The sequence below is a fragment of the Podarcis vaucheri genome (assembly GCF_965113315.1).
Source record: "Podarcis vaucheri genome assembly, chromosome: 15".
Lineage (NCBI taxonomy): Eukaryota > Metazoa > Chordata > Lepidosauria > Squamata > Lacertidae > Podarcis > Podarcis vaucheri.
This window is the reverse complement of record NC_138753.1, coordinates 23,153,351-23,169,090: the sequence shown is the minus strand read 5'-3', so window position 1 is coordinate 23,169,090 and position 15,740 is coordinate 23,153,351. Positions and strand designations below refer to the sequence as shown.

The 15,740-nt window shown below is 47.4% G+C and overlaps 1 protein-coding gene across 2 annotated transcripts in view; it reads left to right on the top strand.

Moving 5' to 3' along the window:
* The first annotated feature begins 2,646 nt into the window (after positions 1-2,646).
* SORL1 (sortilin related receptor 1) overlaps positions 2,647-15,740 on the top strand; it is a 114,692-nt gene continuing 101,598 nt past the window's right edge. The window contains exon 1 of one of the 2 annotated variants that reach the window (XM_082200926.1): positions 2,647-2,668. Coding sequence is in view for 1 of the 2 variants with exons in the window: in XM_082200925.1 (XP_082057051.1) it covers positions 3,634-4,347 (714 nt within the window). In the remaining variant the exon portion in view is untranslated. Of the gene's footprint in view, positions 2,669-3,618; positions 4,348-15,740 lie in introns of those variants that run through there. The other variant, XM_082200925.1, reaches the window with a different exon arrangement.

Sequence of the window (15,740 nt, the reverse complement as noted above, 5' to 3'; positions counted from 1 at the left end):
ATAGTAATACTTGCCTAATCATCATCATCATCATCACCACCCACCCTGATCTGAAATCTGAAGTGTTAAACAGTTCAGGATTCCACCACACAATTCTGTGCTGTGCTTTTTTAACAGCTTTTTTTAACATCTTTAGCAGCTTTTTTAAATCTTTGGGGATCTTCAATGAAGCTCTCCTCTGCCATGATCACAGAATATGATCAACCCTTCTATAAGGTCAATTAGCAAAAATCTTGCTGCAATCAGGGTTTCTTCCCCCACCCTGCCCCATTCCTATCCAGCACTGCCTTCCAACTGAAGCTTGTACCGTAGAAATCTCATAAGGAGAAACAATTTCATACCCTCCTTAATATCACGACCCCTAATACTCTGGAGAAACATTTCTCACTGATTGAGTCAGAACAGCTGAAAGGTACATAATTGCAGTTCACTCAATCAGTTAAAAAGAAAGAAAAAGGATGCTAACTAGATTTGGAAGTATAAAGGAGATCACAGGGAATGGCCTCAGCAAGATAAACACCAGTCCAATAGTAGGGATGGTCTGGCTTTAAGATCAATGTGTTGATGTATAGATGTTTTATTATGACTTTCTGTACTGGATCAGATTATTTCTATACCGCCTTATATTTTAAAGGAAGAATCTCAAAGCGGCTTACAACACATCAAAACATCAAATGAAACAATCCAGAATGAAACATATTCAAGCTTCAAGGAGAATATTTCAGATCCTTCTCCAACGGGTCAAAGATTATAAGGTGTGTGTTCTTTGTTGTATATTTTGTTGCTGTAAACTGCCTTGTGAATAGTAATATAGAAAGGTGGTATACTAATTAAAAGTGAAATAAAATAACATAAAGTCTTCTGCCCTTCCTCGACTCTCCCAAGTACATATGGTGGGGGGAAAGGAAGAGCAGAGGAGAGCCCCCCTTTTTATTTGCTAGCTCAGCAAAAGTGCTTTCTCTTTCATCATAACACCCTTGGCATCAAGATCAACCCTCTGAGCATTTTTGAGAGCAGTAGGAAGAGAGGTTGATGGGGACGAGAATATTTAGCATAGCTTTAATATTACATAATGGGCCCCTGCCACCTGCACAGGGAGAGTCAATCACATTCCTCTTTGCCTCTAACCCTAGGAGAAGCCGAGTGCTTCATTCTAGCCATTTATCATACAAAGCCCAGAGACGGAGGAAAAGACCTCAAAGGTCAGAAAATCCATCTTCCCGTTGTCAGGGGAGAATTGGCCATATATTATCATATATCATCCCGCAGAAGGTCTGACCTGGCTCATGCAAATGTCAGGAGAAAGAGGCATGGCAGGATGTGTTTGACAAGAGTTTGGGCCACCCAAAGGATCCTGGGAATGTTTGCTGGATTTATTTACTTTTTCCATTTAAATCCCATCTTCCTTCCAAGGAGGCAACAGAGGGGGAACACACAGTTCTCCACCTCCCCATTTTATCCCCACAACAACCCTAGGTTAAGCAGAGATACTGTGATTGGTCCAAGGTCACCCTGTAAGCTTCGTATCTGAGCAGGGATTCAAACTAGTCCCCCAGGTCCTAGCCCAACACTCTAACCACTACACCACACTGCCTTCTCCCACTCTGGCTCTGGTCCTGTTCTTGTAGCATCAACCAAACCACCCATTAGGACAGGGGTCACCTATGTGGCACTTATGGGTGTAACGGTGACCTTGAGGTCTGCCTCTGGGGTACATAGAATCATAGAATTGTAGAGTTGTAAGGGACCCTGAGGACCATCTAGTCCAGTCACCCCCAAATTTGGCCCTCCAAATGTTTCCGGACTACATTTCCCATCATCCCCAACCACTGGTCCTGTTAGCTAGGGATGATGGGAGTTGTAGTCCAAAAACAGCTGGAGACCTAAGTTTGGGAAACACTGCTTTAGGATTTAAGGCAGGCATAGGCAAACTCAGCCCTCCATCATCCCTAGCTGACAGGACCAGTGGTCAGGGATGATGGGAGTTGTAGTCCCAAAACATCTGGAGGGCCAAGTTTGGGGATGCCTCATCTAGTCCAACCCTCCACAGTGCAGGAATATTTAGCTGTCCCTTACAGGGATCGAACCAGCAACCTTGGTGTTATCCGTATCTCCCTGCCAGCCACTGCCCCTTTGGTCATGAAGTGAGGGTGGTTACCTTCTTCCTGAAAAATAACATAAGAGAATGGAAGTAGGAACTTGGAAGAATGATGCTCATTCCCACTTGCCTCTTTCACTTCCATGTGCTTTTCAGTGCTCTCCAGATCCCTTGGGAAAGCAATGTGTGATTCGGTGGTGGAGGAGACATCAAGAAGTGTGTGTGTGTGCCCATGGCACTGGCTCAAAAATCCAAATGTGCCCAGCAGTCTAAATAAGTGGGCAGCCCCTGCATTAGAACATCAGATAAATCTTTACAGAGTGTCTTGTGTTGACAAACGAGATTAACAGTCCCCTGTTGCCTGCCTCTTGTATACGGGAAACCGCATTGGCTGAGCAGTTGTGACATCATGGAATGCTCCCCCAAGATTCTAAGCACATGGGGGGGAAGGAACCAGCTATGGAATGTGGCAATTTAGGAGCCTGGCGAACGGTCCAAGGGAACTGGATGCTGCAGCACCAGTGAAAACTGAAAAGATGGAGCAAGGAAGATGGGAGAAGCGGTGATCAGGTATGTGTGAACCACCTCTAAAGGAAATGGAAACACTAAGCACACAGTAGCAGAACGTCATTTTATACCAGGGTGGCTAACCTATGGTTAGCTAGATGTGCCTGGACTCCAAATCCCATCAGCCCCAGCTTGCACGTCCAATGGTCAGGCATGATGGAAGCTATAGTCACAGGTTAGCCACCCCTGTGATCTATGTGTAGTCAGATCACCACCTTTCCCATGAGTGCTCCTCCTCACTACTTAAGAGGGCCAGTGTGGTGTAGTAGTTAGAGTGCCAGACTAGGACTTGGGAGAACAGGGTTTGAATCCCCACTGGGCTGTGTAGCTGACCAGGTGTACTTGGGCCAGTAGCTGCCTCTCTCTGCCTAAATTATCTCAAAGGGATGAAATGAATAGGTAGATCTGCGCACGCATTACTATGAGTTCCTTACTGAAAAGGTGGGATATAAATGCAGTAAGTAAATAGATACAGATATTGAATAAGTAAACATAACTCTACAGCAAAACAGAGGCATCTTCCAGCTCCAGCATATTTAGTATACTGAGCTTACCCGCTTTCGTTTTACAACATAAGAAAGTAAAGGAAGAAGAGCTGGCTGGATCAGGCCGCTGCCTTCATTTATACCCCTGCGTAGCTTCAGAAAAGCGCTTGTCACATGAGACCATGGGCTCTTCTGTAAAGCTCTAAAGGTGCTTTGAAACACACACGTGCACGCACAAAAACACACCGCAGGGAACCCGGAGGAACCTTTCCAAGGCTTCACGTTCTTCTTTTTGCGCTTGCAAAGAAAACATTTCTGCGCGGGGCGCAACAAATAAAGGCGATGTTATTGACTTTTTTTTTTTAATTCGCGAAAGCCCTTTCGCTTTGAAGGTCCTGCTGCTGTACTTCTGGGAGGTCAAAGCCAGGAGCAGGCAAAGAAGATTATGGAGAAAAGCGTGCGTGTGTTTTGTGGGGGTGGGGGATGACACGTGACTTGCACCCGCACACCGTGGCCGGCTGGTGCAAGCCGGAGGCTGCGAATGCAAATACAAACAACAACAACAACAGCCAAGCGGATAATTTCGCCACGCACGCGCGCGCTCGCTGCTTTGCCCCGCACCGCGCAAAAGGCAAGGAAGGGTTGCAATGCCCCGGGAAGCGGCGCGTGCAGCCCCGGGCCCTTGGCGCGCGCCGGAGCCGAGCTGCCTGCAGCTGGCCTGAATCTGCTCGCTGCTGTTGCTCCCTCGCCACCCCTCCTTCCCCGCCGCCACCGGGTTTCCCGGCTTTGCAATCCTATTGCACATTCTGTCCTGGCGGCGGCGCCCCACTTTGCAGCTCGCCAAGCCGGCGGAGCGCGGAGGCAGCGAACATGGCGACAGGGAGAAGCCGCGCCGGGGAGCCGCGCTCTCCGCTCCGGGAAACGGCCGCCCGGCTGGCGATGCCGCCGCCGCGTCTCGCTCTCCTCCTCCTCCTGCTCTCCGCTTGCAGCCTCCGGCCGGCCGAGTCCGCCGGCAGGACCTTGCGGCTGCACGCCGCTTTCACATCCCGAGCCCAGGACCGGGGCTTCGAGGTGCTGCGGGCGAGCAGTCCCGATGGCACAGTCAGGCAGCCGCCGCCGGGCGAGATGCTGCGGAGCAAGCGGAGCGCCAACGCCGCCGCCGCCCAGCAGCAGGAGTCCATGAAGGTGTACGGACAGGTGAGCGGGCACCTTTGGGGCCACCTTCTGGCACTCCTCCATCGCCTTGTCTCGCAAGGCTCCCCCCGATTTGGCAAGCCAGCCAGCCAGCCAGCATCGCGCGGAATTTGGAGCGGGGAGGGGGCGCGCGCTCTGCTTCCAGGTCCTTGCGTTTTCTTTGCAACATCCTCCACTCCACCCCCTCTTTGCAAAAGGAGCTTTTGTTATGCCCCCCCTCCTCTTTGCGCGGCGCTGTCTGGTTGGAATGCACGCAGTTCTCAGTCCAATGTTCCTTCGTTCCCCGCCGCCTTTGAGCCACGCGCGGTTTTAAATTGGGTAGTGGGCGCCCTTCAGTTCGCCCTGCCTCTTCCTCTCCCCACCATCATACTCCGCATCCCCCTCCTCAAATGGATCAGGGGCTCTGGGCTTCCTGGCTCTTAGGCGATCTCTCTCTTTGCTTTTTTTGTGGCGGGGGGAGGTTTGCGACTCAGGTGACTCGCGGGTCCAGTTGCAAGGGTGGTTGCTGGTTGTTGTATCACACGCGTAACTGGTGGGAATCGAACTGTAAATATTTCTTCTTTGGAATCGTTCCGTGTCAGATGCAAACAATGCAGTGCGGGGAACGGAGCGCTGCAGCAGCTTCTCAGCCGCTGCTCGGGCAGGAGGCCAGTTTTGGGCAACCTTGGACCACACTGTCATTTTTATTATTTATTTTTTTGGCTCATCTTGCAGCCTTCTCCCTCCCAAAAGTTTAAAAGCGTCAGACTGGGATTCGGGTTGCCACTGTTGCTTTTTGCTCTGGAAAAAATGGCAAGGAATTGGTGCAACTCAGGTTAGCTTTGCAAATTAGTTAACTAGTCCAACATTGTGACACAGCCCTTTTTGTTTGTTTATGGTCGATGGAAGGAATGAAAGAAAGATATCCAACTTTTGCAAGACCTCCTTTCATGGTCACCTGATGGCAGTTCTGCATCGCCATAGGCGAGTAGCTGTGTACAGTGCCTTTCACCTTTTTGTCACAGGTTACTCTTTCTGAGATCCATCCAAACCAGAGGTTTAATTCTTATCTTAAGTTCTGGTGCAGCTTAATTGGCACGTCCCCCCTGGGAACAAGAGAAACGCACCTGTGATTTAACTTAAGACAGTTGTCTCAGGAGTGGGTCTGACACACCTTGCTGTTGCTTATGCATGTGAGCAGGAGAAAAAAGCCCTGGGGTAGCAATTTCTGGATTTTGATTGTGCAAACATCTTATTGTTTTGCCTGTTTGCAAACCTGGGATGGCAGCCGGCATCTCATACTGAGAGCTTTTAGAGAAAACAAGTCTTTTTTTGCTTTTGATTTTCCCTTTCTCCTCTTCCCTCCAAATCCCTTTTCCTTTTGTGTTGTGTTTTTGGTTGTAAGCCCTAAGGGTGGGGACCGTTTTTATCACTGACATTGGTAAGCTGTTCTGGGAACCTCCCTTCCCCAGCCGAAGAACAGGATAAAAGAGTTTAAATTAAAAAAAACAAAACCAAACCAGACCCTCTTTGAATGATTTACCACAGGGGAAGGTGTGTAAGAGGATAATACCACATTCCTCTGAACATGAAATCTCTCAAATGCATCAAGTTGCATACCTCATAATAAACAGGTGCAGGTTGCGTGTTTGATCACTTTAGGCCAGAGAGTAGTGATAGGTTTCTGGGTACCAAATACAGTGGTATCTCAGGTTACAGACGCTTCAGGTTACAGACGCTTCGGGTTACAGACTCTGCTAACCCAGAAATAGTACCTCGGGTTAAGAACTTTGCTTCAGGATGAGAACAGAAATCGTGTGACGGTGGCGCAGCGGCGGCAGTGGGAGGCCCCATTAGCTAAAATGGTGCTTCAGGTTAAGAACAGTTTCAGGTTAAGAACGGACCTGCGGAACGAATTTAAGTTCTTAACCCGAGGTACCACTGTAGTCTCCAGCTATTGTTGGACTACAACTCCCATCATCCCTAACTAGCAGGACCAGTTGTCTGGGATGATGTGAATTGTAGTCCAAAAACAGCTGGAGACCCAGGATTGGGAAACACTGATAGAGATTTTTCATCTGGCCTCCACCGTAACCTCTGATCCCAAGGTACAACCCCCCCACCCCCGCTCCAAAACATGCACAAAAGAACATAGGAAGCCGCCTTATTTCATGTCTGACTGTGGATCCACCTAGCTCAGCACTGACAGGCAGCAGTTGTTCAGGGTTTGCAGCTTGAGAACATAACTGGAGATGGCATGGATTGAACCTGGAACCTTTTGCATGCAAGGGAGGTGTTCTAGCACTGAGCTAGGGCCCTTTCCACATGGGAAGCTGCCTAACACCATGTCAGACGGTTGGTCCATCTAGCCCATTATTGTCTACACTGATTGGCAGCAGCTCTCTGGGACTTCAGTCAGGCCTTCCTCCCAGTCCTGATCCTGGGACCTTCTGCAAGCAGAACAGATGATCTGCCTCTGACCCATCCCCTTAAAACACATGGTTCTATGCCTTGGCTACCTCCACCCAAGCTGAGATGCAGCCAAGGGACTCCTTAACCTCCTCTTCTGTATCGTTAACACAGCATGGGATTCCTGCCTTGCAGGGGGTTGGACTAGATGACACTCGGGACCCTTCCAACTATACAATTCTATGATATTCTCTCTCTCTCTCTCTCTGTCTGTCTCATGAACAAGACACAGGGAAATGGTACTGAGCAGCTGAGTTCCGAAGGCCTGTCTTGCTGTTCTGGGGAATGAGCTTAAAAAGCCTATATTTTCATTATGACATTTGGATCTCCCTTTCCTCCAATGTGGTGTGCAGACTTCTTCACCCCCTGCCTCCATTTTACTCACACAACAACCCTGCATGGTAGGTCAGGCTGAAAGACAGTGAGCAGCAGCTTCCAAGGTCACCCAGCGAGTTTCGCAGCTGAGTGGGATTTTGGTCCCTGATCTCTCAAGTCTGTGCCTGATTCACTATACCTCAATTGTGGACCCATGGTTTGCTGGCTGGTGCCTCACCCTATTCTGTATGAACTGTTAAAAACAGCCAGGGCAGAGCATGGGTGGGGAGCTTCCGGTCCCTGGGCCCCAATATGGCCCTCCCAACCTCTCCATCTGGCCCCCTGGACTCTCCACATCCGTCCACAGCCACCTGTCGCCTTGCTTTGTGCCTTCCTTGAGGCTTCTTGCCTGGCTGGACTTTGCCCTTGAATTCTGATCATGCCTCTTGCTTGCCTGCTGGAAGGACAGAGGGGAATGTGTGTGTGTGTGTGTGTGTAGAAACTACCCCACTGTAAAAGGTAAAATTTACAATTTTTCTTTGTCCACTTTTGGTTCCGGCCCCACCCACCACCACTGGGATGTGGCCACTGGAAGATTGTTGAGAAGGGAAGGTGGCCCTCCCTCAGAAAAAAATTGTTCTCTCCGGCCCTGTATTGGAGGAATGTGTAGTCCCCCCTCCCCCAGTGAATTAGAGGACTTGTGTTTTGTTTTGGGAGGAAGGGTGCTGGACTTGTACGAAGTGTTAGAAAGGAGAAGAGTTAGAACATCCTTGTGGAAAGACTCTTCTTATCCGTGCTGAAATCAAAGAGTTACTTGCATTTCTAACAGGCTGCCGGATCCGTTTTCAGAAATGGCAACCACTATTTTTAGGCGATACAGAAAAGGAGCATTCAGAGCACAGTTATGCTTCCTTAAAGGCGTTCCCAGACTTTATCCAAATTGTGCTTATTTGGCTCTTCCCATTAAAAAAAAAATTGGCCTTTTGTTGATGGCGTGCGTCCACATGTTGGACTGGTTTGCATTTATATTCCTTCTTTCTACCTAGTTTCACAGATCTTTTATATATATATATAAAAACAGAAACTGGAAGCAGAAGTGACCCCCACTGTGAACTATAGAGTAGACCGTAAAGAGGTTTATTGATCCAACACAACTCCTGCTGGACTTCCTTCAGAGAAATTCTGAAAACTGATTCAAAATATATAGGAGCTACCTCTCTTCTATTTCTTATGCTATCTTATTTCATTTGCCTACGGCAATCAAATGGTTTTCAATTTTTGCTTCTGCTTTCACTTCCTTTTGGGGGTTCCTGTTTTTGTTGCATACTTTATTTTTAAAATAGTCCTGTAAAGAATAGTGACATGTAGCCAGATTGAAAGGACAGCAACAACTCACTTCCAATAGCAGAGGGGATAGCGGTTCAGAAGGTATTCAGGCCAAAGATGCTCTGCAACAGAGAAGTTTTCACTTGTCATTTTAAATGCCGCTCAGTGAAATCTCCTGGGGCAGGAAGTTCCACAGGGGCACTTCAGTGGAAAAGGCCCTCTCCCATATTCCCATCTACTGTGACACAGATGATGGTGGAATATAGAACAGACTCCAGCCTGATTTTAAATTATTACGTGTATGGTTTTCTGGTTTTAAAACATTATATGGTTTTTTAAAAAATTGTGTGGTTTTATAGATCATTATTCTAAAGCTCTCTGATTTTTCTTCTTCTGCGTAAACCAAGGTTTGCAAGCCAACAGCAACAAACTATGGATTTAAGCTGTGCTTTGTTGCCAATAAACAAACCACAGTTAAGCCTTCCCATGGGCTCTTGAATTGTAAGCCATCACAGCATACCCAACCGTGGTTTATTAAACAATGGCTTAGCATTATGTGTGAACCTTTCCCAGTGGCTTAACTGTGGTTTGTTTATTGGCAACAAAGCGTAGCTTAAATCCATAGTTTGTTGCTGTTGGCTTGCAAACCTTGGCTTGCCTTAACTATGGCTTGGCATTCTGTGTGAATCTAGCCCACTTCCTTAACCATGGTGTATTTGACCACCCACCCCAGACCCTCATAAGGCTACAAAGACAAGGTCAGTTAGGGGTGGCAGTCAGTGGGGGAGCAGGCATGAGCCCCCTCCATCAATTGTCCAAGACTGGCACTCTTGGAGCATTCTTTCCCTCTGCAAGATCAGCATTGTCCAAGAGCCTTGGGGATCCAGCTTGCTAGAGGCTTCACAACCCCACCTACCATTTTTGCAGTCCCAGGTAGGCAGCAAAATCAAGAAGTAGGGTGGCTGGATAACTAGGAACATGGGAAGAAGCTGCCTTAGTCCATCTAGCACACCATGAATTTGCCTCCATCTCCTCCAGATTTACGGGACGTGGGTGGCGCTGTGGGTTAAACCACAGAGCCTAGGACTTGCTGATCAGAAGGTCGGCGGTTCGAATCCCCATGATGGGGTGAGCTCCCGTTGCTCTGTCCCAGCTTCTGCCAACCTAGCAGTTCGAAAGCATGTCAAAGTGCAAGTAGATAAATAGGTACCACTCTGGCGGGAAGGTAAACAGCGTTTCCGTGCACTGCTCTGGTTCACCAGAAGCAGCTTAGTTATGCTGGCCACATGTCCCGGAAGCTGTACGCCGGCTCCCTCGGCCAATAAAGCGAGATGAGCGCTGCAACCCCAGAGTCGGTCACGACTGGACCTAATGGACCCTTTACCTTTTACCTCCAGGTGTTGCTGGACTGCAACTCCCATCAGCTCCAGCAAGCACGGCTGATGCGTAGGGATGATGGGAGTTGTAGTTCAGAAACGTTGGGAGAGCCAAAGATTCCTTGTGCCTGGTCTGCACTGCCAGGCCATGACTCTCCAAGGTTTCAGAGGGCACATTCCCAGTCCTAGCTGGAGATGCTGGGGATTGAATCTGGGACCTTCTGCAGGCAAATCAGATGCTTTTCCACTGAGCTGTGGCCCCTCCCAAAATAGATCCACTGGATCCACTGAGGTAGATCCACCTACCTCAGTACTGCCTTCACTGACTGGCAGCACTTGTCCAGGATTTTGGACATGGTTCTCCTATCGAGACAATGAGGATCGAACCAGGAAGCAAATGTTCCACTGCTGAGCCACAACCCTTCCCATAGCCTCCTGTATTTAGAAGGGTGGATCGCCAGACCCCTGCTTGTGCCCTCTTTATTTCTTTGTTCTCCGCTCAGACCTACACACCCCGTTCTGCTAGCAGAAATTGAAAGCTTATCTGTCCGAGGATTTACTTTCAGGCAGATAACTTCCCACAGTTATTACGTGTCACATGGCTTTTATTTACCTCCCACCCCACAAATAAAAGCAGACACAATGGCAGCCTTTTAAAACCCAAAGAAAAACAAAAGCTCATTACAGTCCCCTGCATTACGATTTCTCCTTATATCGACATTGATGGGTATTTTTTTTTTTTTAAACCCAGTTATTCCCAGAAGTGTTCTGGTTATCTAAATTTCATGGCCAGGCTGAATATGTCATTGTAACCTTGTGTCAACAATGTGTTGTGTTGCATCAGCTGTCTGGATATCCAAGTGTTTTTCTCCGTGCCCCTGGGGCTGTTTGGATGAAGGGAGTTTGCGTGGAAATGCTAATAGCTTTCCAAGATCAAACAGGATTCTTGCTTATTCTCCCTCATCATGTTTATGTTTTAGGGCCCACCTGCACTATTCATTTAAAGCAGCATCGTAGCACTTTAAACTGTCATGGTTTTCTCAAAAGGACCTTGAGAACTGTCGTTTGTTATGGGTGCCGAGCAGCTGTTTGTTTAGTCGTTTAGTCGTGTCCGACTCTTCGTGACCCCATGGACCAGAGCACGCCAGGCACTCCTGTCTTCCACTGCCTCCTGCAGTTTGGTCAAACTCATGCTGGCAGCTTTGAGAACACTATCCAACCATCTCATCCTCTGTCATCCCCTTCTCCTTGTGCCCTCCATCTTTCCCAACATCAGGGTCTTTTCCAGGGAGTTTTCTCTTCTCATGAGATGGCCAAAGTATTGGAGCCTCCGCTTCACGATCTGTCCTTCCAGTGAGCACTCAGGGCTGATTTCCTTCAGAATGGATAGGTTTGATCTTCTTGTAGTCCATGGGACTCTCAAGAGTCTCCTCCAGCACCATAATTCAAAAGCATCAACTCTTCGGCGATCAGCCTTCTTTATGGTCTAGCTCTCACGTCCATACATCACTACTGGGAAAACCATGGTTTTAACTATACGGACCTTTGTTGGCAAGGTGATGTCTCTGCTTTTTAAGTTGCTGTCTAGGTTTGTCATTGCTTTTCTCCCAAGAAGCAGGCGTCTTTTAATTTTGTGACTGCTGTCATCATCTGCAGTGATCATGGAGCCCAAGAAAGTAAAATCTCTCACTGCCTCCATTTCTTCCCCTTCTATTTGCCAGGAGGTGATGGGACCAGTGGCCATGATCTTCGTTTTTTTGAGCGGTTGTTAGGAGGCCTTTATTCCCCTTGTAGATCTACAGTTCCCAGAGTTCCCTGGTAAGAGGGATTGATTGTTAAACCACTCTGGGAATGTGGCATTTCAATTTGGAATAAGAATATAGAAGAGCCTGCTGGATGAGGCCAGGACCCATCTAGTCTAGCATCCTGTTCTCACAGTGGCTAACCAGATGGCTGTGGGAAACCTGCAAATCAGGATCCGAGTACAAGAGCTGTCTAGCCTCCTATGGCTTCCAGCAGTTAGTATTCAGAGTCGTTCCTGCCTCCAGCCATCCTGGCTAGTAGCTGTTGATAGAGCACGTTCTCCTTCATGGAGAGCATGTGTTGCGGTGGGAGCAACCATGACATCCCCTGTTTGCTGGGCGGGTTAGTTTGGATGGCCACGGATTTGAATGGGCACCTCCAATGTTGCTGGGGAAAATTGACAGTTGCAATTTTATTTGATTGATGGGGGTGCTATATAGGTCCCTGTGCGCAGCGTTGAGCTTCCTCTTTTCACTGCACACATGGGATTACCTTCCCACCCTCCCTTTATTTAGGGCTTGTTTGCTATGCCTGTCATGGGGTCGTCTACTTTGGAGCAGGGGCCTGCTAGGAATTTTACCATTTGGCTGATTGGCTGGTGCCATTGGGGTTTGGCCTGCTGCGTAGCAAATTGTCACAACTTGTAAAGTTGTGGTTAAAGGTAAAGGTAAAGGGACCCCTGACCATTAGGTCCAGTCGTGACCGACTCTGGGGTTGCGGCGCTCATCTCGCTTTATTGGCCAAGGGAGCCAGTGTACAGCTTCTGGGTCATGTGGCCAGCATGACTAAGCCGCTTCTGGCGAACCAGAGCAGGGCACGGAAATGCCGTTTACCTTCCCGCCAGAGCGGTACCTATTTATCTACTTGCACTTTGACGTGCTTTCGAACTGCTAGGTTGGCAGGAGCAGGGACCGAGCAACGGGAGCTCACCCCATCACAGGGATTCAAACCGCCAACCTTCTGATCAGCAAGTCCTAGGCTCTGTGGTTTAACCCACAGCGCCACCCGCGTCCCTAAGGTTGTGGTTAGGCATTGGTTAATTTTTGGCTTGGTGGAGGGGATGTGGTTGGCTGTGCCTGCCCCTCCAATGCTGCTGCTGCAACGGTATTCCATTAAAGGAATCCAGGGGCTTGCCATGCTTTTGTCCGTATCCCTGACAAAGGGCTAGGGCCACGCAAGAGCCCCAGGGAGCATTTGGGGAGAGGTGTGAGCCTGGCACCCAGCTTTATTCTGTCCCCAAAATTGCTTACCCTTACTGACTTCTGCACGGGTGTGGTTGCCAGTTCTGTCCCTACCTCCAAGTGGGAACAGATAGTCGCTAACCAATGCCTAAGTAACCACTCACTTACTGTAATTCAATAAAGTTGTGGCCAAAATTATGCTAAAAACCAAAACAAAAATGATGTGTGAACCTGTTTTTATCCAGGGGTGTCTTGGGGGTCCTTGGCACGCAACCTTGTCCTCCATGAATTTGTCTGAGCCACCTTTAAAGCCATCCAAATTCATGGCCGTCACTGTGGGAGTGAGTTCCATAGCTTAACTTCCTGTCTTGGTCTTGCTATTTTTAGTAGCAGTATTGTGTCTCAGTGCAGTGTCCAAAATATAATAAAAACAGCTAACAAATAACACAGAAAAGACAACAGATAAAATTTTTAAAGCTCTGCTCCCAAGTCACTGTGGTGCGTTGCCTCCTGAGATCTTTCGAACTTGAGAGAGACATTCTCCTGCAGACTGCAGTGACCCCACAATCGAGATGTAGGGAGCTTTTGGCAGACGATTTGGATTCCACCTTTAAATTATCTGGACTGAGCACATGGCCCAGGAATCTTCTAGGCCTGGGGTTTTAGAGGGAGATGGCGGGCAAGCTGTAGTTTATTGAGAGTGCCGGCAATTGAAGCTCTGTTAAGGGTAAACTACAGTTCCCAAAATTACTGTGTGTGTGTAAATGTGCATTAAATGTGGTTCAAATGTACGGCGTGGATGTGAATTTGTTTGTTTAAACCTATATTTTGTGCTTCAGTTATTGTGAGCTGCTCTAGCCTTTGCAGAGTAAGCCTTGCATTCAGCTGAATACTTGAAGCAGACAGGTTGAAATTAACGAACCTAACTTAGTCGTGTCCATTAATCAAGGGGTCCATTAATCAAGGGGGATACAACAATCCTGTGTGATTAGATTATTTGTGGTTTTAGACTGAATGCGGAAAGAAAATAGCTTGGGCCTGTTTAGCTTTTTTAAAAACAACAACAGCAACAACATTTAAAGTGGTTTGTGAAGCCAGCTTCGTTAGCATAGTGAAAATGGATTTCTGTGTTTGCCATGAACCATAGTTAATTTTAACCCAATTTGCTGGCTTGTCAGCCATGGGCCTTTTCCAAGAACAATCAGACCTTAACCTCCTAGTATTCAATTTTCTTCCTAGCAGGATCTGTTTGGCATCTCATAAAAACGGCTTGATTAAGGGGGAAAGCTCTATAAACATTAACTTTTGCTTAGTTTAGATAATGCCCCCCCCCTTTACAGCTGTTAAAAAATTAGTTATTACACAGAATTAGTTCCTTATAACCCTATTTCACCATCTCATTACTGCTCCAGCCCTGCAGGAGTGAATTATTATTTTAATTATGCAGATCAGGAAACTGAGGCTTGAGAGGTGAATTCTTGGCTCACGGCCACCCAGTAAGTTGGCAGCGGTTGGGACGGGCAGCTGGATTCTACAAAAAGCAGGCAGAAGTTCAGTTCCCTTCCCATCTTTATCTCTGCGCATCTGACTCCCAAAATAGCTAAACATTTCATCTCCATCTGTTGTTCTCAAGGCAGTTTGCAAGTTGAAAGTGTCTCTGTTGTCCCACCAGGAAGCTGGTGATGGAATAGAGATATCTTGACCAAAATGGCAGGATAAGGAAGAAATCATTTTTTCTCTGAAAGTCCCAGACTTTTAGTCTCCCTACCTGCCTCATTACAGTTGTACCTTGGATCCTGAACGCCTTGCAAGTCGGATGTTTTGGCTCCCAAACGCTGCAAACCCGGAAGTGATTGTTCCGGTTTGCGAACGTTCTTTGGCACCTGAACTCTTCTGCGGCTTCTGATTGGCTGCAGGAGCTTCCTGCAGCCAATCAGAAGCCGCGTTTCCATTTCTGAATGTTTTGGAAGTTGAACAGACTTCGGGAACGGATTCCGTCCAACTTCTGAGGTACGACTGTACTTCCCTTCCAAAGGATGATCCTGCATCGTAGTAGAGTAGTGGCAAATTCAGAAGTGCAGTCCCTCCATGATAGTCACAGCCGCGCAACCTTCTGTGATTATACAACAGGATATTTCTATGATTATTTGATTCCAACCTTCTAAGGCTATACAATAATAATAATTAGGGATGCATTGCAACAATCAATGCAGATTTCTTTGTGTCGTCTTTCGGCTAGATCTATTTTTTGTGCATGTAGATGGGCAATTGGATTTAGAGTGTTTCAGTCACTTCTTTTGGAGTGACTTAAGTTGTGTTTTCCTTGAACTTCTGTTGTACACAATAGGACTTGAACACTATTCTCTTGAAAATGAAGCACCTTGTTTGCAAATGCTTAGCTTTGGAGCACAGAGCTCCTCATTGTTCTTCCTGCGCGCCTTCTCCAGAGTAACCTCAGGAGCCAATCCTTGGTGGTTGACTCACCTCCTTTCATGCTGAAAGTACACTGGAGACTGGAACCCTGCAGCTGAAATAGTAATGGGTTTTGGCCCCTGTGACCCCCAGCCCCATACACCTCTATCCTGCATCCAGCATTATTGCACCATCTGAGTGGGAAAAGGGATTGTTTTATCTTTTTATGAAAACATCCAAATGGGACCGCTTTCTTGTGTGAAAAACATGGGAAAAAGATCTGGGTTATGTAATTAAAGACAGAATTGAGACAATTGTGGTCAAGCAACCATGTGAAGACAGTTTTTGCTAAAATTAAAGAGATTGCAGTAAAAATCATACACCAGTTATGTAGGATATCTGTTAGGGTTGCCATATTTTGAAAAGTGAAAATTCAGATGGAAAAGTTTTGGGAAAGCAAAATTGTTGAGCTTTTTTTTGTTTAGTATGTAGTATGACAAGCCTAATACCTGTGCAATTGGCTCATTTGACCTCC